Source organism: Eleutherodactylus coqui, chromosome 1 (genome assembly GCF_035609145.1).
Source record: "Eleutherodactylus coqui strain aEleCoq1 chromosome 1, aEleCoq1.hap1, whole genome shotgun sequence".
Taxonomy (NCBI): Eukaryota; Metazoa; Chordata; class Amphibia; order Anura; family Eleutherodactylidae; genus Eleutherodactylus; species Eleutherodactylus coqui.
Genome location: NC_089837.1, coordinates 521819639 through 521842422, shown reverse-complemented (window position 1 = coordinate 521842422; position 22784 = coordinate 521819639). Strand labels below are relative to the sequence as shown.

Below are 22784 nucleotides of genomic sequence, written 5' to 3'. Positions count from 1 at the left end.
AAATATGTGTTGTTTTTTCTTTAACTGTGTAGAAAAGGGAGGGGGTGAAATTTTTATAGTTGAGAACATTTTTTTTACACTTAAGTAAACTTTATTATTTTTTTTACACTTTCATTTACTCCCCACAGGTGATTCAACCATTTGAACACTAGTATATAGCGGTTTTTGATGTTGCCTATGTAATCCTGCCACAGGGTGGCTTCACCTGAGCGTTTTTACATTGCATTGTTTTTCGGGGAAGGGCTTTACATATAAGCTCTTCCCTGAAAAATAAAAATTTTAGTGTAAAAAATAAATAAATAAACATAAAACTTACCCTCCGCCGCTGCCGTGTCCCCCGCGGGGATGAAGAACACATCTGCCGCATTACTTCATCCCTGCTAGTAAAAAGAATTCCCTGCTGCTACACCTGCCACATCTATGACAGATGCAGCAGAGGAATTCTTCAATTCTCTACCGCAGCTGTCACACATGTCAACTGTGGTAGAGGATTCTGCTGCCAGCAACTGATTTCAGGGAAGGGCTTTAAATATAAGCCCTTCCCTGAAAATCCTGTAAAATTGCTGTAAAAAGCAAAAAAAATAGATACTCACCTCCCTTCAGCTGCGGGGCTCAGCTGCGTCTTCTCCTGCTGTCCCCTGCACTGTGGTGCTGATCTATCAGCAGGCGGGGATTTAAATTCCCCGCCTGCTGAAAAAGCTGATGCGTCAGACGTGTTCTTCATCCCTGCGGGGGATGTTACGTTTATTTTATTTACTTTTTTTTACACTAAAATTATATGTAAAGCTCCATTGAAAACAATTCCCTATGCATTGGTGCACGCATGTCCTATCTTTGCAGGCACACGCCCGTAAAGCATAGACATGTGCACACACCATAGGGAATGCATTAGGGCTAATAGACGTGTGTTTTTGTGCGTGCGTACGCATGCACAAAATACATGCTCGTCTGAAGCCACCCGCAGTCAGGGCTTGATAGGCATCTACACCTGGTCCTACTGGCATCTACTACTGGGAGCCCTCAGTAGGCTGTGCTATCGGGGGTGCTGATGGAGTTTGGGAAGGGGTCACCTCTCCTGCTGGCTGTTTAGACATGCTGTCAACCTTGATTGCGGCATCTAAAGAGTTAACTGCCATGTGACGGCAACCATCCACCCACTTTGCCATGATTCCGCACCCTGTTTTATAGCAGACGGAATCTGCTTTTTGCAGAAAAAACATTGTCCCATCTGACCGGCCCATTTTTCACCTAGAATTTCCACTTTCTGCAAGGCTCTTAATTCAAAATCCAAAAATTAGAAAAAAAAATTCAAAAAACAAAATTTTTTTTTCCCCTGAAAAATGGTAGCTATTTTCATAACAAAAAGATAATTTTTATCATTTTTTTTTTCTCCTAGGGGGATCTGCGAGGAACATGTCAGCGCATAGCCGAGTGTGTGCTGGGCAGGGATGACGACTGGCAGATAGGCAAAACTAAGATTTTTTTAAAGGTATTATTGGCTGTGTTCAGGTAGTATGAATGTTGGGTCGGTACAGAGGTGACCTGTCCTCCAAGGGACCGTCAGGAGGCTGCAGGTCAAGGGACAGGAGGCTCAAGCACAACGAGCCCCACAAAGCCCCCCACTATCCTGCAAGCCGGTTTGGTTTAGGGCCACTTCTCATGGCAGCACATGGGATATCCATTTTTCACCCTTTAACCCACCAATTGGAATCTAGTGTTCACTGCTGAGATGCCCAGACCGTTACCCCAGGAGTAATCTCAGTAAAAGTGGCAACTGATGCAAAGTGGTTCCGATAACTGTAGCACAGTAGTGGAGGAGAGGGCAGAGATGTGGTAGAGGTACAAAGGTCAGGAAAGGCGGATTTTTTCGCGGAATGATAAGACTACCTGAGGGTCACGGCAGGCAGCAGACATAGGAAACATGAACCAGAAACAAGTCGAGATCAGGAATAGAGAAGATGGGAAAGTTGGGTGGAAAAATCTCAGGTCAAACCAGGAGTCAGTCAGAATCAATACCAGACAGAACTAAGTGCTGAGGCACTCTCCAGTTGGGAAGGATACCACTGAGACCCCCAGGATTCTGAAAACAGCGGTCCCATGTCCCCCGCTGCACCTCCCACAGTGAGGAGGAGACTGAATGGAGTGGCAATTGAGCTGTGAGGTGCCATTCCATTACTTCCAATGGGACTGCCAGAGAGAGCCAAGTGTTTGTACTCAACTATTTCTTCAATGAAGAGGAATAGAAGCACTACACATGTGTGACCACCACTCCATTCAATCTTCTCCTCACTGTGGGTGGGTACAGTGAACCTGCAGCGAGGTGGAGACGGGGACAGTGAGACCCCCACCGATCAGACTTTTATCGTTTATCTGGATAGGTGATAAAAGTCAATTTTGGAATAACCCCTTTAAATAGCCAGAGGCATGTTGGGATTAATTGGCGATAGAAAAGCTGGGTGAGTGCACTGGCTATTTAAGAGGCCACACATGCGCACCCTACGGGAAGAAGGTGACAGTATGCAGTCTGCTGCAGATGAACCCAGGGACACAGTGCTGGCCATCACCGATGGCAGCAGAAGGTAGGGAATGCTGTCAGCTGTGACTAGCCACCATAACAATTTGGCACCAGATTTTGTTTATGGTACATCATGTCTGTAACCATGTGTAACATAAAGGTCTGTATCTGGTACAACTACCACATGCTGAGCCAAGTCTGGCACTGAGGGTTAAATGGAGACATAAGAAGTCGATGTTGAGACCAGGTTTAACCCTTTCAGGACTGTAGTTGATGCAATCAAATCTGAAACAGTTTAAAACTATGGGACAAATATGTCCCTTGGGCGTCAAAGGGTTAAAAGAGAACCTTTCATGGTTTGTATCATAGAGGCAATAGAAGTAAAACCGGCAAATGTACTTATCAATGAGTTCTAAAAGCAGTTACTGTTGTCATAGGGTGGTAACTATATGCCTATACAAAGAACAAAGGGGTAATAATAATATGGCGGATCACCAGCATATACATAACAGACTAAAACCAGCGTAGTGGAGTAATAGAGCTGCGCAATGAGGGATTATAAGGAAAGAATGATCGTATCAGGGGTAAAGCTCTTAAGTGTCGTCATACTGTGCCAAGTAACATGAGTCGGGTGGGAATTGCCCCCCCCCCCCTGACAGGTAAGCCATTGGCTAGTTGGGGGGTCCGACTTGATGAAGAAGCTCAGTCCAGCCGAAGAGCATCCTAAGGGGACATCCGATGGGGCATTTGTGTCTGACACTTGGGAGGACACCCGTGTTTGCCACTCCGGGGCATTTACGGCAGAAACTCTTGAGGATTTATGGTTGGTACTTTGGTAAGACATCTGAGGCTAAGAAGGGGCATTAATGGTCATCACCCTCAGGAGCATCTGAGTTTGGGGCACAGCATGGGACAGTGGAAAGGATCTGTTTCTGACACTCAGGAATATCCCTATCAGGCACTTTGAGGTCATCTGTAGAGGAGGAAGGGGTTGTGCCTCTTCTTTATTCCTAAATGTTGGAGGGCATGAATAGGTTACGAGGGCAGCAGTGGCACTAATTGGCATCGGGCTCACCATTGTGCTGAACTTTGTTAGACCTTTCTTAGAAGTGAGTTCTCCTTCAACCTTCCTGATCTCAAGAAGAGAACTTCTAAGTTTTCTTTCTTAGAAAGTTCTGGTCACTTTCCCATCTGCCAGCTGTCCGACCCCCAATGAAAACGTTTTATGACATCCTACTCAGGTCAGAGTCGCCTCTAATGTCTGTTATCCCGACTTTGCAGCTCTCAGTCCTGGAGGAAATGTTTTAGGAAATGGAGGTTTCCCCAGCAGGAAATGGAGAGAACAGCTGGGATCCATAACATGCAGAAAAAAACATGACAAGCGCCCAGGGTTGGGTCAATCTGAGAGCATCACACGTGTCTCTATGGAAGAATGTTCTGTAGTCATGCTGGGGAGAGTTCTCATTAGTCTTAGAAAAACAATGGAGAGCGAGTGAAGGGGTGCCAGGATTTATGCACTGGTCATAGACAAGGGTTTCGGATGGAGGCGTCAGTATCTGTCCATTAGTTATAGATGAGCACTACTGTTGGAGGGGGTCAGTGTGTTTCTTTGCCATAGATGAGGACAGGGGTGTAGGTAAAGGCTCATGGGCCGGATGCAAAAGTTTCTCTTGGGGCCCCCCAACACAGTGGTGTAACTTGAAGCTTCCGGGCCCCAATGCAAAACCTGTAACAGGGCCCCTAACTATAATGCTTTATTCATAGTACTGGTCTCCCTATATGGAGAAAAGAGGCCTTATGGGCCCCCTAAGGCTCCTGGGCCTCGGTGCCACCGCATCCCCTATAGTTACGCCCGTGGATGAGGAGTATTGATAGGGGGTCAGTAGTTTTGCATTGATCATTTAGAAGCGATTTGATAAGCAGTAAAAAGGGGTGTTAATACTGCAAATGTTATAGACAAATAGTGGACTGATTGGTTTTGATGAGGGCACGTAGAATGCACTATGGGAGAGTATGTTTATACTTCTGTATGGCTTATCGATTACAATTTTAGAAGTGGGGGGCTATGTTTCTACACTCATCACAGGTAACTGTTGATGGGGGGCTAGACAAATGGTATTTGGGGGCATGAGTCAATAGTAATTGGTCAAAGACAGTCAAAAGTTAGGAGGATTAGAGTGGAAGAAAAAAGTTTCTTGGAAATCGCCAAGTTGGCATAGGAATTCTTATATGGGCCATGCAATGCTGCCTTGAAAAAGGGTATACAAATAGGGGGTTGAAAAAGTACCTCCACGGTGCCACCTATTGGAAGGTAACTTCCCTATAAGGCAGTATCCAACCTTTCAACAGGCCTTACATAAGGTGACCAGATTTTACCAGGGTGAAAGCGGGGCAAATGGGTGTGGTCAGGGGCGGGGCTTATCACAACGTATGATTTTACCTCCGTCGTTATAAAAAGTACATGGCCAGTTTAATAAGGCAGGGAGTAAATTGTGCAGCATTTCTGCATCCAAAAAGAAGTCAAAATACGTACCATAGCTGCGGATTTTGACTGGAAGTCAGCTGCCTATCCGAAGTTGATTTCATACTATGTGGTGCTCCCCCTAACCTCCTTCCTAAGGCTTTTCACTGTCAGCACTCCCCCCAGAGGCCTGTAATGGCTTCACCTGACCAGCGGTGCAGCACCTGACCGGGCACTGTGAACCAGAAGTCGGGGAGCGCTGACAGCGGGAAGCCCTTGGAGGAGGTGAAGGGGAGCGCCGCATAGCATAAAATCAGCTGCAGATACGCGGCTAATTTCCAGTCTAAATCTGCACCATGGTACATATTTTGACTGTTTTTTTAGCAATCCCAAATAATGATTGGATCACAGCACACGTAAATCCTGTGTATCTCCAGGGAAGATATTCCACTCCAGAAGGTGCTCGCTCTCAAAAGTCCTGGATCCTGGACCGTATTCCAAATAGCAAAGGAGAGTAGATAAGAGCAGCACTCAGGGGTTGATTCCAGAAAAACTTTATTGCCCACAACGTTTCAACTCAGAAGAGTCTTTGTCAAGTGCACTTGACAAAGACTCTTCTGAGTTGAAACGTTGTGGGCAATAAAGTTTTTCTGGAATCAACCCCTGAGTGCTGCTCTTATCTACTCTCCTTGACTGTTTTTTTAGATGCAGAATTTACTGCGAAGATTTCTGCTGCGGACATTCCACAGCACTTCCACCATGTGTAAACATACAGTAAGTCAGCTTAAGGTATGCTGCCACATGCAGAGTAGCCTCAGTAGTAATAGTGACCCCTCCAGTGGCCCCAGTAGTAATAGCGCTTCCCTACACCAGCCCCAGGAATAATAGTGACCCCCCCCCCAGTGGTCCAGTAGTATTAGGCTGGGTTCACACTGGGCGTATTCCCGGCAGAAATACCGCGGTTTGGCCGCAGCAAAAACCGCAAGATTTCCGCCGGGAGAACCGCCGCGGAGAAACCCGCGGCAGGTTTGAAGCGGCTCGGCCGCGCTTTCCCGCTGCGGCCGGTGCTCCCATAGAGGAGAGCGCGGCCACGGCGGAAAGAAAAGATAAATAGACATGCTGCATATCCTGAAACCGCGGTTCCGGCCTGACTTACTGCAGCGGATTGGCCGTCCCGTGTGGACGAGATTTCTGAGAAATCTCGTCCACATGGCTGGCTAATCCCGAGATTATCGGCCGTGGGCGGATTTGCCGCGGCGAAATTCCGCGCGGAATTTCCGCGGCAAATCTGCCCTGTGTGAACCTAGCCTTAGCTCCCCTAAGACCCATATACTTACCCTCGTCCTGGTCTTCACAGTGTCGCTGCTTCCCTCAGTGGTGCTGCCGGCGGACGTGTGTGCGGCCGCAGCAGTGCCTCCTCCCCTCTCCTCTCAGGTCAGGGAAGGAAGATCCCGTATGCACACACTGCCATCAGTGTGTGTATCCGGCCACAGCCTTGCAGAGTGATTGTCGGCCGAGGAGCTGCGGCACCACGGCCGATAATCACTTTAATGGTCACCAGACGTCCCACAAGCAGGACAAATGGCTGTCACCCTGGGGTCCCGGCGGAAGACGGGACATAGTGTCTCAAATCGGAGCGTCTGATCATCTTACCTTACACCATGACTAAGGATATAAGCCAAAGGAGAGTGTTCTCTAAAAGGAAAAGACACCCATCTACAGACCGGCTGTTTTGGGGTGTTTGTCCCCCCTTGTCAGTGCAAAACAGGGTGCAAGTTGGGTGGTTGAGAAGCCTATTTGCATACCCTTTTCCTAGGAAACAATGGATGGCCTATGTAAGCCTCCCTACACCAACGTGATGCTAGGGGTGTTTATTTATGATGATGAGGGTAGATTAGAGACTCAGTGAGGTGAGCAGCATTTTCCATCATGTTGGGGGGCTATTAGTAACGTTTGGCCGGGCGAGGGGCCTATTTGCATATTTTTCCCCAGGGAATATTGCATGGCCCATATACGTTTTCGTACACCAACTTGGTGCTGGAGGTGTATATTTATGCTGATGGGGTAGCTTAGAGAATCGGTGGGATAGACAGTATTTTCCATCCTTTTGGGGGGGGGGGGGGGTAATATTGTCACATCATTCAGTGTTGGTGAAGTCTAAGATAATTTTTGGTTTGTATTACAGGACCACCATGATATGCTGCTGGAAATCGAAAGAGACAAAGCCATTACTGACAAGGTCATTCTCATCCAGAAGGTGGTGCGGGGCTTCAAGGACAGGTAAGCATACTTGAACCCCAGAGGTGTAGGGACCGTGCTGGTATCTCTGGGGCCACAATGTCTAGTTTATAACAGGACCCCCTACTAGAGATGAGCGAACGTACTCGTCCGAGCTTGATACTCGTTCGAGTATTAGCGTGTTCGAGATGCTCGTTACTCGTAACGAGTACCACGCGATGTTCGGGTTACTTTCACTTTCATCTCTGAGACGTTAGCGCGCTTTTCTGGCCAATTGAAAGACAGGGAAAGCACTACAACTTCCCCCTGCGTCGTTCAAGCCCTATACCACCCCCCTGCAGTGAGTGGCTGGGGAGATCAGGTGTCACCCGAGTATAAAAATCGGCCCCTCCCGCGGCTCGCCACAGATGCGTTGTGACATAGCTGAGGGACAGTGCTATAGTGTTGGAGCTGCTGTAGGGAGAGTGTTAGGAGTTAGTGTAGGCTTCAAGAACCCCAACGGTCCTTCTTAGGGTCACATCTAACAGTGTGCAGTAGTGTGGAGGCTGCTTTTAGCAGTGTTGCACATTTTTTTTTTTTGCTATATCGGCCGTGCAGAGCATTGCGCCTTGCAGTAATACTCCAGGGACAGAATTGTGTAGGCAGGGCCAGAAGACATATATTATAGATTGAATATACGCAGTGGTCCTTTAGAAAAAAATCTTTGAAAAACAAATATTTGGCCTGCCTGTCACTCTGCTCAGTGTTCTGGGTCTGTGTCTGCTGCGGGTTGTAGTTCTCCAAATAAATACGCAGCCAGCTAAGTGTTACAGCAGGCGTGCGCCAAATTATTTCCTGGCGTTCCGTAAGCGAACTCAGCCTACAACCACAGGCCAATAAGCGGCACATTAAATTACAGTGTTGTGTTTCTGCATTCCTGGTAATACAGCATGCTGAATATAGTCAGTGGGCCTTTCCTTTAAAAAAAAAGGGCAAAAATTCTATTTGGCCTGCAGGCTTGCGCCAATTTATTTCCTGGCTGGGAAATCAAATCACTGGTAATACAGCATGCTGAGGGGTAGGGGTAGGCCTAGAGGACGTGGACGCGGCCGAGGACGCGTAGGCCCAAGTGAGGGTGTGGGCACAGGCCGAGCTCCTGATCCAGGTGTATCGCAGCCGACTGCTGCGGGATTAGAAGAGAGGCACGTTTCTGGCGTCCCCACATTCATAGCACATTTAATGGGTCCACGCGGTAGACCCTTATTAGAAAATGAGCAGTGTGAGCAGGTCCTGTCGTGGATGGCAGAAAGTGCTTCGAGCAACCTATCGTCCACCCAGAGTTCTGCGCCGTCCACTGCTGCAACTCAGAATCCTCTGGCTGCTGCTCCTCCTTCCTCCCAGCCTCTTCACTCCATGAAAATTAGACATTCTGAGGAGCGGGCAGACTCCCAGGAACTGTTCTCGGGCCCCTGCTCAGATTGGGCAGCAGTGGTTCCTCTCCCACCAGAGGAGTTTATCGTGACTGATGCCCAACCATTGCAAAGCTCCTGGGGTCCGGGGGATGAGGCTGGGGACTTCCGGCAACTGTCTCAAGACCTTTCAGTGGGTGAGGAGGCTGATGACGATGAGACACAGTTGTCTATCAGTGAGGTAGTAGTAAGGGCATTAAGTCCGAGGGAGGAGCGCACCGAGGATTCAGAGGAAGAGCAGCAGGACGATGAGGTGACTGACCCCACCTGGTTTGCTACGCCTACTGAGGACAGGTCTTCAGAGGGGGAGGCAAGGGCAGCAGCAGGGCAGGTTGCAAGAGGCAGTGCGGTGGCCAGGGGTAGAGGCAGGGCCAGACCGAATAATCCACCAACTGTTTCCCAAAGCGCCCCCTCGCGCCATGCCACCCTGCAGAGGCCGAGGTGCTCTAAGGTCTGGCAGTTTTTCACTGAGAGTGCAGACGACCGACGAACAGTGGTGTGCAACCTTTGTCGCGCCAAGATCAGCCGGGAGCCAACACCAGCAGCCTCACCACCACCAGCATGCGCAGACATATGATGGCCAAGCACCCCACAAGGTGGGACGAAGGCCGTTCACCACCTCCGGTTTGCACCGCTGCCTCTCCCCCTGTGCCTCAACCTGCCACTGAGATCCAACCCCGCTCTGAGGACACAGGCACTACCGTCTCCTGGCCTGCACCCACACCCTCACCTCCGCTGTCCTCGGCCCCATCCACCAATGTCTCTCAGCGCACCGTCCAGCCGTCGCTAGCGCAAGTGTTTGAGCGCAAGTACTCCGCCACGCACCCGCACGCTCAAGCGTTAAACGTGCACATAGCAAAATTTATCAGCCTGGAGATGCTGCCGTATAGGGTTGTGGAAACGGAGTCCTTCAAAAGTATGATGGCGGCGGCGGCCCCGCGCTACTCAGTTCCCAGTCGCCACTACTTTTCCCGATGTGCCGTCCCAGCCCTGCACGACCACGTCTCCCGCAACATTGTACGCGCCCTCACCAATGCGGTTACTGCCAAGGTCCACTTAACAACGGATACGTGGACAAGCACAGGCGGGCAGGGCCACTATATCTCCCTGACGGCACATTGGATGAATTTAGTGGAGGCTGGGACAGAGTCAGAGCCTGGGACCGCTCACGTCCTACCCACCCCCAGAATTGCGGGCCCCAGCTCGGTGCTGGTATCTGCGGCGGTGTATGCTTCCTCCACTAAACCACCCTCCTCCTCCTCCGCAACCTCTGTCTCGCAATCAAGATGTGTCAGCAGCAGCAGCACGTCGCCAGCAGTCAGTGTCGCGCGGCGTGGCAGCACAGCGGTGGGCAAGCGTCAGCAAGCCGTGCTGAAACTACTCAGCTTAGGAGATAAGAGGCACACGGCCCACGAACTGCTGCAGGGTCTGACAGAGCAGACCGACCGCTGGCTTGCGCCGCTGAGCCTCCAACCGGGCATGGTCGTGTGTGACAACGGCCGTAACCTGGTGGCGGCTCTGCAGCTCGGCAGCCTCACGCACGTGCCATGCCTGGCCCACGTCTTTAATTTGGTGGTTCAGCGCTTTCTGAAAAGCTACCCTCGCTTGTCAGACCTGCTCGGAAAGGTGCGCCGGCTCTGCGCACATTTCCGCAAGTCCCACAAGGACGCTGCCACCCTGCGCACCCTGCAACATCGGTTTAATCTGCCAGTGCACCGACTGCTGTGCGACGTGCCCACACGGTGGAACTCTACGCTCCACATGTTGGCCAGGCTCTATGAGCAGCGTAGAGCTATAGTGGAATACCAACTCCAACATGGGCGGCGCAGTGGGAGTCAGCCTCCTCAATTATTTTCAGAAGAGTGGGCCTGGTTGGCAGACATCTGCCAGGTCCTTCGAAACTTTGAGGAGTCTACCCAGGTGGTGAGTGGCGATGCTGCAATCATTAGCGTCACCATTCCTCTGCTATGCATCTTGAGAAATTCCCTGCAAAGCATAAAGGCAGATGCTTTGCGCTCGGAAACAGAGCCGGGGGAAGACAGTATGTCGCTGGATAGTCAGAGCACCCTCCTGTCTATATCTCAGCGCGGTGAGGAGGAGGAGGAGGAGGAGGAAGATGAGGAGGAGGGGGAAGACACAGCTTGGCCCACTGGTGAGGGTAGACATGCTGCTGGCCTGTCATCCTTTCAGCGTGTATGGCCTGAGGAGGAGGAGGAGGAGGAGGATCCTGAAAGTGATCTTCCTAGTGAGGACAGCCATGTGTTGCGTACAGGTACCCTGGCACACATGGCTGACTTCATGTTAGGATGCCTTTCTCGTGACCCTCGCATTACACGCATTCTGGCCACTACGGATTACTGGGTGTACACACTGCGCGACCCACGGTATAAGGAGAACCTTTCCACTCTCATACCTGAAGAGGAAAGGGGTTCGAGAGTGTTGCTATACCACAGGGCGCTGGTGGACAAACTGATGGTAAACTTCCCATCCGACAGCGCTAGTGGCAGAAGGCGCAGTTCCGAGGGCCAGGTAGCAGGGGAGGCGCGGAGATCAGGCAGCATGTACAGCATAGGCAGGCCAACACTCTTTAAGGCCCTTGACAGCTTTATGGCTCCCCAGCAAGACTGTGTCACTGCTCCCCAGTCACGGCTGAGTCGGCGGGAGCACTGTAAAAGGATGGTGAGGGAGTACGTAGCCGATCGCACGACCATCCTCCGTGACGCCTCTGCCCCCTACAACTACTGGGTGTCGAAGCTGGACACGTGGCCTGAACTCACGCTCTATGCCCTGGAGGTGCTTGCTTGTCCTGCGGCTAGCGTCTTGTCAGAGAGGGTGTTTAGTGCGGCTGGGGGAATCATCACAGATAAGCGTACCCGCCTGTCAACCGACAGTGCCGACAGGCTAACACTCATCAAGATGAACAAAGGCTGGATTTCCCCAGACTTCTCTTCTCCACCAGCGGACAGCAGCGATACGTAAGCAATACGTAGGCTGCACCCGCGGATGGAAGCATCGTTCTCTATCACCATCAAAAACGGGGACCTTTTTGCTTCATCAATCTGTGTATAATATTCATCCTCCTCCTCCTGCTCCTCCTCCTGAAACCTCACGTAATCACGCCGAACGGGCAATTTTTCTTAGGGCCACAAGGCTCACTCATATAATTTTTCTAAACAATTTTTATACGTTTCAATGCTCATTAAAGCGTTGAAACTTTCACCTCCAACAATTTTTATTTTACTGGGCTGCCTCCAGGCCTAGTTACCAATTAAGCCACATTAACCAAAGCGATTAATGGGTTTCACCTGCCCTCTTGGTTGGCCATGGCCAATTTTTCTGATGTACATTAGTACTGTTGATACAGCAATTTTTGTGGGCCCTCGCCTACAGTGTAATCAAATTAATTTTTAGCCCACCTGCATTACAGCTGACGTTACATCAGCTGTGTTGGGCACTGCAATGGGATATATTTATGTACCGCCGGTGGGTTCCAGGGAGCCACCCATGCTGTGGGTCCACAGGGAGTTGTAAATGCATCTGTTTCCACTTCTGGGGCATGCAGTGTGGGCCGAAGCCCACCTGCATTAAACATGACATTACTACCTCAGCTGTGATGGGCACTGCAATGGGATATATTTATGTACCGCCGGTGGCTTCCTGGCACCCACCCATGCTGTCGGTCCACAGGGAGTTGTAAATGCATCTGTTTCCACTTCTAAAGAACCCCAGTCTGACTGGGGCATGCAGTGTGGGCCGAAGCCCACCTGCATTAAGCACGACATTACTACCTCAGCTGTGTTGGGCAATGCAATGGGATATTTTTATGTACCGCCGGTGGGTTCCAGGGAGCCACCCATGCTGTGGGTGCACATGGAATTCCCATTGCGGAGTTGTACCTGCCTGTGACTATTTATAAAAAAAACGCGGTCTGACTGGGGCGTGCAGACACCTTGACAGAATGAATAGTGTGTGGCACATAGGTTCCCCATTGCTATGCCCACGTGTGCAGCTCCAGATGGAGGTGGCACAGGATTGGATTTCTCATTGCTTCTGTACAGCATTGTGGGCTATCATCCCGCCCCTTTTAAAGAGGGTCGCTGCCTAGCCGTGCCAACCCTCTGCAGTGTGTGCCTGCTTTTCCTGTGGCAGATGCACTTATAAATAGACATGAGGGTGGCGTGGCATGAGGGCAGCTGAAGGCTGGGCAGGGACAGTTTGGTGTGCGCTGTGGACACTGGGTCGTGCAGGGGGGGTTGGGCAGCATGTAACCCAGGAGAAGTGGCAGCGGAGTGTCATGCAGGCAGTGATTGTGCTTTGTTGGAGGTAGTGTGGTGCTTAGCTAAGGTATCCATTGCTAATGAGGGCTTTTCAGATGTTAAAGTTCTTGGGGGGGGGGGGCCCACTCTTGCCGCTATTGTGGCTTAATAGTGGGACCTGGGAACTTGAGATGCAGCCCAACATGTAGCCCCTCGCCTGCCCTATCCGTTTCTGTGTCGTTCCCATCACTTTCTTGAATTGCCCAGATTTTCACAAATGAAAACCTTAGCGAGCATCGGCGATATACAAAAATGCTCGGGTGGCCCATTGACTTCAATGGGGTTCGTTACTCGAAACGAACCCTCGAGCATCGCGAAAAGTTCGTCTCGAGTAACGAGCACCCGAGCATTTTGGTGCTCGCTCATCTCTACCCCCTACCTATCATGTACCATTTATAATACCAGTGTCATCCTATGTAGCAGAGGCTCCTTTGGGTCCCATCTGCCACCAGGATCCAGGTGTGACTGCTACCTATGCATCCCCAATTGCTACATTCCTGTACGACCCATTAGACCATTAATACCCCAGACTTTATGCATCTGTTTACATTTCTAGGTCCAACTTCGTAAAAGTTAGAAAATCGGTTCTACTGATCCAGAGATACTGGAGAGGATACAACTGTAGAAGGAACTACACTGTGGTAAGATTACCCTTACACGGACGAGAAGAATCCTGAAAGCATAGGTCATCAATAGTTGATTGGGGTCCCGACCAATCAGCTGTTCCAAGATCTTAAGGTATTCCCTATCCACAGAATAGGGCATAACTTTATGATTGGTGGGGGTATGACTGCTGGGACCCCCACGATCCTGAGAACGGAGGTCCTGGCTGTCCCTCCATGAATGGAGCGGAGGTCGTGCATGCACACGCTGCTCGATTGTTTCAGTAACAGTGCCAAAATTTCCAAGTATAAAAGTATAAGCACTGTCATTGAAGCCAATGGAGGGGTGGAGCGCATGTTTGTCCTCCACTCCAGTCATGGAAGGACCATCAGTGCCCCCATTCTCGTGATCGGTGGGGGTCATACCCCCACTGATCATACAGTTATGTCCTATATTGTGGATAGGAAATACCTTTGGATCTTGTACAACCCCTTTAAAGTTCCTTGAATAAACAAAGCCAATTATGGCAATCAGGGAGGGGGGGACCCAGTGGATGGGTGAAAGCTTGAAAACACATCAGCTAATCTAAATACCCTTTAAGCTTTAGTTTCACAAAACCAGAGATTGCCTTAAAGGGACCCACCAGTTTTGGGACAAAATTTTGCCCTGGGACAGGAGGTATAGTACCGGTACTTATTCTTCTCTGCCACCCCTCCATTCCACTAGTTTCTGGTCTTATTTTCACCCTTCCAAGATGGTTGCAGCAATGTTCTAACTGCCTAATGTGCACTGTTCTCTAATTGGCCAATGCTGATCACATGAGCCGCTCTGGCTAATGAGAGAACATGTATAGTGCATTGGCAGTTTTACATTACCAATGCATTGTATAGATTAGGTAGTCTGAAGATTGTGTTGGCCATTTTGGATGCCCAAAAACAGTACCCGGAATTGGTGCATAGGCAGGACGGCTGAGAAGAACAACTGCAGGTTATGTGCCCTCCTTCTACTCTGGTCCTGGGACAGAATTTTGTCTCAAAATTGGAGGGTCATTCAGAATTTATTGTTGACTTGTGCCAAAATCTCAAAATCTTAAGTCTTTTTCTCTTGACCAGATGAAAATCGGTTTCCTGAGGCTGCAGGCCCTCTACCGCTCCAGGAGACTTTACCAGCAGTACCATATCGTCCGCATACGGATCAGCCATTTCCAGGCACAATGCCGAGGATACCTGGTCCGAAAGGCTTTCCGACACCGACTGTGGGCAGTTTATACCCTTCAGGCTTATTCCAGGGGGATGATCGCCCGAAGACTTTACAAACGCCTTAAAGGAGAGGTAGGAGATTGTGCGCCGGAGTAGAGGGATTATTTAAGAAAGCAGGAGGGTGAGAGGAAAATCATCGAGTGGTCAGTTATTTAGTTAGTCGGCCCCGAGGTTTCATACTACCATCAGTACAAGGCCCTTAATGATTCTGTCACCAAGTAATGTAATAACTTACAGGGCTTATCCTACCTAGTCAGCCCTCCCTATAAACCCGTTATGTTATATGGCGTTAGTATCCAGCGCAGCGAGTACCTGCAGAGCAGAGGCTCTCGCTCTGTACAATAGCAATGGTGTCCTCCCATGAGTAGTGTGCGCATTAAGGAGAACCTCTCAGAACTAATTCTAATATCGTTCTCATTCACTCATTAGTATCACCGGCGGCTGGAAGCCGAGAAGCTTCGTCTTGCTGAAGAAGAACGTCTCAAGAAGGAGATGAGTGCGAAAAAGGCCAAACAGGAAGCAGAAAAGAAACATCAAGTAAAGTGTCACAAGGATTCATGTAGAATGAGGGTGAATGTAGCAGATGGTGTCATACTTAAAGGGAACCTGTCTGCTCTTTTTTTTGCCCCTAAACCGCCATCATGTCTCATTACACGACTTACCATGCCCCTGAATACTAAATCCAGTGTACCCAAATCCCAGAGATCACTTTATCAAATGCTGTGCGTTATATGTAAATTACCACAGAATAGTCATCTGGGAGATGTCCATATCGGGAACAGTCCTGTGGTCGTCGCTCTACCCCGTCCTTCATGAATTGATTGATATCTTCCTGTTCAACCCCAGCAGCCTCCACTGGCCAAATGTCAATCAAAAAGACCTGGCAGGTTCCCTTTAAAGGGGTTTCGTCATTAAAAAAAATTCTATACTTACCTATTCCTCCCCAGGCAGACTCCTTATCACATCTTCTCGTCGCTGATCCTCTCCAGTCCCCACGGGTCACCTCACCTCCAGCCAGCCGGATCCTCTTCTTGTAATGAAGTGTGCATTCCTTGCATTTTTCGTCCTGCAGGTCAGTGTATGTTACATCACTAGTGACATAACATTCATTGGCTAGAAAGGAAAGCTGATCTATTGCAGAGACAGTGCACATGCGCATTCTCTACAATAGCTCAGCACTCCTTGCTAGGCTGTAAACACTGCATCACAAGTGACGTAGCGTACATTGCCGGGCAGGAAGAAGAATGCGAGGAATGCACGCTTCGTCACGCGAAGCAGAAGAATTAGCCAACTGGGGGTGAGGTGATCCGCGGGAGACTGCAGGAGAAGATCGGCAAGGAGAGGATAAGATATGTAGACTGCCTGGGGAGGAATAGGTGAGTATAGATTTTTTTTTTTTTATGACAGAACCCCTTTAAGGGTGACTACCCACTAGCGTTTTTTTTACTGCGAAATTCGCAGCATTTTTTTTTTCTGCAGGGGTCTTTGGGCTATGGGACATGTAAAGCTAAAATTGCGATTGCGCAAAATCACGATATCGCGGTAAATCGCGATTTTGCGCGATCACGATTTTAACATTACAAGTCCCATAGACCCCTGCAGAGAAAAAAATGCTGCGAATTTCGCAGGGAAAAAAAATCGCCAGTGGGTGGGCGCCCTTAGGGTGTCATGGTGGCTATACACTGAACAGTCCCTTTATTAGAACTTTTGTCCCTCTCACAATTGGAGCTTTTCTTACGGAAATTATCCCGGAGGGCAGCAGAAAATCACGTGACAAGTTTTCCGTGGATCAGTTTCAGTGTGAATCCACATTAGATGGGAAAATCCAGTGATCGGAGCAACTTCCAACGAGGGCGATCATCGGTGCTAGACTTTATTGCCAACCGTGTGTGATTGTGTAGTGTAATGGTGTGGAGAGTATATGGAGAATGGCATGATCAATGAAAAATATGAAAAGGGATCCTGTGGAAAGGAACAACTCGTCACCAGAAGGGGTCAGAGGAGGATGTCTGGAATCGTTCTGGTCAACAGGCACTATACAGTCAAGAGCAGGCGAATACAATGCTGGTGTTCCAACAATTTGTGTCCAAACGCACAACTCGACGTTCCCCTGCACAGATGCGATATAACCGCAGACGACCAGTTCCAGCGCCATTGTGTCTAAGAGAAACAGAAAGATGAGACTCCAGCGGGCAAAAGAGCGCAAAACTTGTATCACTGAGCAGTGGAAAAACATCTCCCTGTCAGATGAATCCAGATTTCTGTTGCCCCGTGCTGATGGGGTGGAGGTCAGAATTTGGCACAGGCAGCATGAATGAATGTCTCCTTCCTGACAGCTTAGCACCTCCATCTAATCTTCATCAACTAAAAGAGGCTTCCTGTCCGCAGGGGCCAATATTTCTGCAGAACAATTTCATCACCTGGTGGGATCTACGTGGTGACGAATTGCTGGGGTTCTGACGGCCAAAGGAAGTCCAAGACGCTGCTAGATGGGGGCTCTAATAAAGGGGCCATTCAGTATACATATACAACATTGCCATGCTGGAATGGTTCTTGGATCTTGTTGAACCTTTCTCTTTTACTAGGAGCGTCTGGCCCAGTTGGCCCGTGAAGATGCAGAGAGGGAGGTGAGGGAGAAGGAAGAGGCTCGAAGGAAGAAGGAACTGCTGGATAAGATGGAAAAGGCCAGAAACGAACCGGTCAATGACTCTGAGATGGTGGACAAAATGTTCGGCTTCCTTGGTACCACATCGTCAATGCCAGGGCAGGAGGGACAGGCACCAAGTGGTTTTGAGGTACAGTGTGTTTTTTTTCTCCATAATTGTGGCTAATGAGGGTCCCTCATATATATTTTGATAGGTAGCGAGATGTGGGATAATTAGGATTTCCCTGTGTTCCCATCTCCCAGGATCTGGAGAGAGTCCGAGGAGATATGGTGGAGGAGGATTTAGATGAGGCTCTGCCAATGCCCGAAGAGGAAGAAGAAGATCTCTCCGAGTACAAGTTTGCAAAGTTTGCAGCCACTTACTTCCAAGGGACCACCACTAACACCTACATCCGAAGACCCTTAAAGCAGCCTCTGCTCTACCATGACGATGAAGGCGACCAGCTGGTACGTAATATTCACACATAATTTGGGATAATCAGTCCCAGACTGTGGATGATGGTTATAGTTGTCACCACCATTTTTTTTTCCAAAAAATGACCATTTGTGAGTTTATTTCCCAGGCCGCTCTTGCTGTTTGGATCACTGTTCTACGATTTATGGGTGACCTACCTGAACCAAAGTACCACACGGCCATGAGTGATGGAAGTGAGAAGATCCCGGTCATGACAAAGATCTATGAAACCCTGGGGAAAAAGACTTATAAGAGAGAGCTTCAGGCTCTGCAAGGAGAAGGGGAGGTAAGACCTGGTGACCCAAGAACGGGCCTGATATAGCATTGAAGACTCCTGACATAAACAACATATAAGGAGCATGAAGTAATTTGTTATTCTTCTGCTATGGCCGTAGCTCTATTTTATTGCTACCACCATTTGAAATGACTAGTGTCATGCCTCGAAACAATCCTCTGGTCTCAGGAGAAAAATGTCTCCTGGAACTGGAGGGGGTAACATTACTTGGTGCCCTCCTTTATTCATGTACTGCCGCTGGTTCCTGGGGCCCCATTTCAGTGATCCAAGATGGATACAATGCTTCTTAGACTGCCTGATTCGCGGTCTGTAGCAGTAATTAGCCCCTGCATGTTGCTTTATGATTAGCCGAAGCTGCTTACATGAGCAGTGCTGGTCAATTAGAGCAGTGTACTGATGCTCAGTGCGCATTGAGTCGTCTAAGAAATGGCGCAGTCATCTTGGAGCACTGAAGCAGGGCCCCAGAAATCATCAGCTGAACAGGAATAAAGGACAGAAGTCCCCACCCTCCAGTCCCAGGACAAATGTTGGAGGGTCCTGGAGGGTCGCTTTAACTGGTGCTAAATTGTATTTTTTCCTGTATGTGCAATCAGTGCCGACCTTAGGTTAGATGGTGCCCAGTGCAAAATTTCGGTTGGTGCCCACCAGTTATAAGAGAAAAAGATATTTAATGATAAGGGTCTGCCTGTATTCTGCTTGTGCATCAGAAAGCAGCAAGATGGTACCAGAACCATGCTTATAACACAATTACAGCACCAGAATCAATCTCAGTACATAAATACAGTGCCAGAACTAAACTCATAACATGACTACAGCGCCAAAACCAAGCTCATACTATAACTATAGCACTAGAACCAAACCCATAACATAAAAATATCACCAGAACCAAGCTCATAACATAACTACAGTACCAGAACAAAGCTCATACCATAAATACATCACCAGAACCAAGCTCAACACATAAATAGAGCACCATAACCAAGCTGATAATAATGTAACTACAGCACCATGTCCTAAGAGGAACAGTTAAATGATCTGGGAATGTTTAGCTTGCAGAAGAGAAGGCTGAGAGGAGACTTAATAGCTGCCTACAAATATCTGAAGGGCTGTCACAGTGCAGAGGGATCAGCCCTATTCTCATCTGCACAAGGAAAGACTAGAAGCAATGGGATGAAACTGAAAGGGAGAAGACACAGCTTAGATATTAGACAATGAGTGGAACAGGTTGCCACGGGAAGTGGAGAGTTCTCCTCAATGGAAGTCTCCAGAGGCTAGACAGACATTTTTCTGGGATGATTTAGTGAATCCTGCAGGGAGTTGGACCTGATCACCCTGGAGGTCCCTTCCAACTCTACCATTTCATGATTCACCAAAGAAAGCTGATAACATAAATTCAGACTAAACCTAAATCAGTACGTAGATACAACACCAGAACCAATAATATAACTTAACTATAACACTAGAACCAAACTCAGAACATTGATACAGCACCAGAACCAAGCTTGTAACATTAATGCAGTAGCAAATCTAAGTGATTTTGTTGCGAGGGTGCCGATGGGCTTACATTGTTACCATAAAACATCAAAGGGGAGGAGACAGAGTCAGGAGGATGATTCACATAGCTCCACAAGACGCTGCAGCACAGAGGAAGAAGATCATCTGGTTAGGGGAACATGGGGGAGCAGATCACCCCTGATTTACATCCACCTATGCTCCTCTACAAACTGGCAGCCGGTGCCCTGTGCAGCTGCACACATTATATGTAGCAAAGGCTGGCCATGAGCACAATGCCAATCCAACTCTGATCTGAACATTGTAGTCTTTGTCTGACAACCGATTGCTAGGGTCACGCAGACTAACAACCACAGTGTTGTCAATGAAGTTGTCAGACAGCATGTCGTTAGTAACCAGTCTGTCTCACATTATTAAAATCTATAGCTCAAGGTAGAATTTCTCCTCATTTAGGGAAATTAAGAAAAAGGAATGACGTAAATAATCTACTTATATTACCCTCTAGTAGTCTAGTTAACCATGTTATTACATAACTACATGTAGGTGGCGCATTTTTATAAAGGAAATCTGTAACAGCTTTTTCCCATCTATGAGTCCTGTCCATTACTTTGGGGTTTTTTTTATCCACACCTCCATGGCCTCAAAAATAGACATTTTGTATAATTACGTGACGAGTTAGGACGAAACCTTCGAAGGGTACCGTAGTGCACTCCTTGGCACTGGTCCAGGCTCTCTACCCCTCTTTCTGTGCTAATGATGCCCATTGTCAATCGATTTAATATCTCCAGCTCCCTGGACCTCAGGACATTTCAGGGATAGGCGCATGCACATGACCGCGGCAAGCCCAGCGCACAGTCTGGCAATCCTCTGTACATGCGCCCATCCTGAAACTGCGGTGCGTGCACAGTGCCTGGAATATATGGAATCTCAAGCTCAAAGGGGCTAGAGGTTCAATCAATTGGCAATGGATGAGGTTAGTGCAGATGTATGTTGAGGGATCCTGGACCAGTGCCAGCAGTGAACCGTCCATTGGACAGTTTAGTCCTAATTAGTAAAAGGTGCTTTTGGGGCCATGTGGAGCTTGGGGAAAAACACAAACTTCCTTTAAAGTTTATCTCCATTTGCTACATACTTTCTCACCTAGGACTCCATTTCGCACTCATGTAAATATTCTACAAATACTCTTGTTCCTGCACTTTTTTTCCTTTGTCTTGCTCAAATGTATTCTTTATCATGTTGCCTCTTGTCTGTAGGAGCGACATATCAGACACTCCTGTGCCATATGTAGAGGCAGTACACTGTATAGCTATTAGTATCTACATGTACTCAAATGGTGGTCACCCAAGCAAGAAGTAGAAGGTCCCTGGGAAACCTTGACTCCCTCACCCTACAGACTACATTAATATTAACTCTTGACATCTCTTCTACTCTATGTAGAGCGCTCACATTGATGGCCTGAAGAAGAACAGTGTGCGACACAAGCTGGTGTCACTGACCTTGAAGAAGAAGTCCAAGTTAACCGAGGAGGTGCCACTTTTTATATCTATAGCCTAACATAGCCGTAATGAGTAATCATGAGACTGTTGCCAGCTGTATCTGTGTATGTACAGATATGACGTGTATTAGGGTGTATTGGATATGGGGTATACAAGGAGTCGGGTTTTGAGGGAGAATGTAGAAGAGGGGCAAATGGAGAAGTTAGATTAGGGGATGTGATAAACCTCCCTAAAGAGATGAGTTTTTAGGGCGTGTTTAAAATTATGGGTGTTGAAGATTAACTTGATCATCTGAGGTAGCACATTCTAGAGAACTGGTGCAGCTCGAGGAAAGTCTTGGATATGGAAGTAAGAGGTTTGCACTAAAGAGGAATTTAGTATAAGGTTATTAGCAGAGCAGAGAGCACGGGTAGGGTGTTAGACTGTGATGATGGGAAGATATAGGGAGGTGTAGCGCCGTGGAGAGCTTTATGGATGAGAGTGATGATTTTAGATTGTATTCTATAGTGGACGGGCAACCAGTGCAGTGAATGGGACAGCGTGCAGGAATCGATGTAGTGACAGGCACAGGGTGGAGGCAACGATGTAGTGACAGGCACAGGGTGAAGGCACCGATATAGTGACAGGCACAGAGTAGAGGCATCAGTGCAGTGCCCGAGACAGGGTGGAGGCATCAGTGCAGTGCCCGAGACAGGGTGGAGGCATCAGATTAGGGACCGAAACAGGGTGGAGGCATCGGTACAGTGACCGGCACACAGTGGAGGCATCAGTGTAGTGATCAGCACAAGGTGAAGGCAACGGTGTAGGGTAGAGGCATCGCGTGCAGTGATTGACACAGGGTGGAGGGATTAATGCAGTGACTTGCACAGAGAGGAGGCAGCGTTGTAGGCTGTCAGTACACAGGAGCCCCTTACTATAGGCACTGCCATGCCCTCTAGAGATGTCCCTGAATGGTATTGAGATCCAGACCCTTCACCCTTCTCTCATCTTTCCTTCATCTTTGATATTGAACAGGTCACTAAAAGACTCCATGATGGAGAGTCCACACTACAGGGGAACAGCATGCTGGAAGATCGGCCCACCTCCAACCTGGAGAAGCTCCATTTCATTATCGGGAATGGCATCCTGAGGCCTACGCTACGGTCAGATCCCTCTTCTTATTCTGTCCCTGATGCTACTTATCTTGAGTTACATCTTCTCATCTACTCCAGTCGCACATAAAGCTGCAATACAAACCTATTCTATAACGCAAAACAGCACAGCATCAAGCAGATGCCACAGCATGCAGGTCCCTTTAGCAGAAAAGTACAATTTCCAAAGAAGCTCTGGATGTGACTAGAGCACAAGACATGAAATAATTCTAGTTGAGCATGAGATAAAGAAAGCAAAGTCTCCCAGAAGTTGTCCAAGCTTATATGTAGATTTTCTGATGCTTCCCTTGAGTCGTGATGAATCCCCTGCATAGAGGCGCTGGGTTCACCGCGTCCCCCACATAATGGGCTCTTTAATTTACAATATCCCT

General features: G+C 48.5%; 1 protein-coding gene across 1 annotated transcript in view; it reads left to right on the top strand.

The window, feature by feature from the left end:
* Positions 1 to 22784, top strand: part of MYO7A (myosin VIIA) — a 163417-nt gene that overhangs the window by 97153 nt on the left and 43480 nt on the right. The window contains exons 18-27 of the mRNA XM_066588272.1: positions 1397 to 1489; positions 7162 to 7256; positions 13535 to 13619; positions 14694 to 14912; positions 15270 to 15377; positions 17426 to 17635; positions 17749 to 17952; positions 18069 to 18245; positions 21204 to 21293; positions 22277 to 22404. Coding sequence (XP_066444369.1) covers positions 1397 to 1489; positions 7162 to 7256; positions 13535 to 13619; positions 14694 to 14912; positions 15270 to 15377; positions 17426 to 17635; positions 17749 to 17952; positions 18069 to 18245; positions 21204 to 21293; positions 22277 to 22404 — 1409 coding nt within the window. The remainder of the gene's footprint in view (positions 1 to 1396; positions 1490 to 7161; positions 7257 to 13534; positions 13620 to 14693; positions 14913 to 15269; positions 15378 to 17425; positions 17636 to 17748; positions 17953 to 18068; positions 18246 to 21203; positions 21294 to 22276; positions 22405 to 22784) is intronic.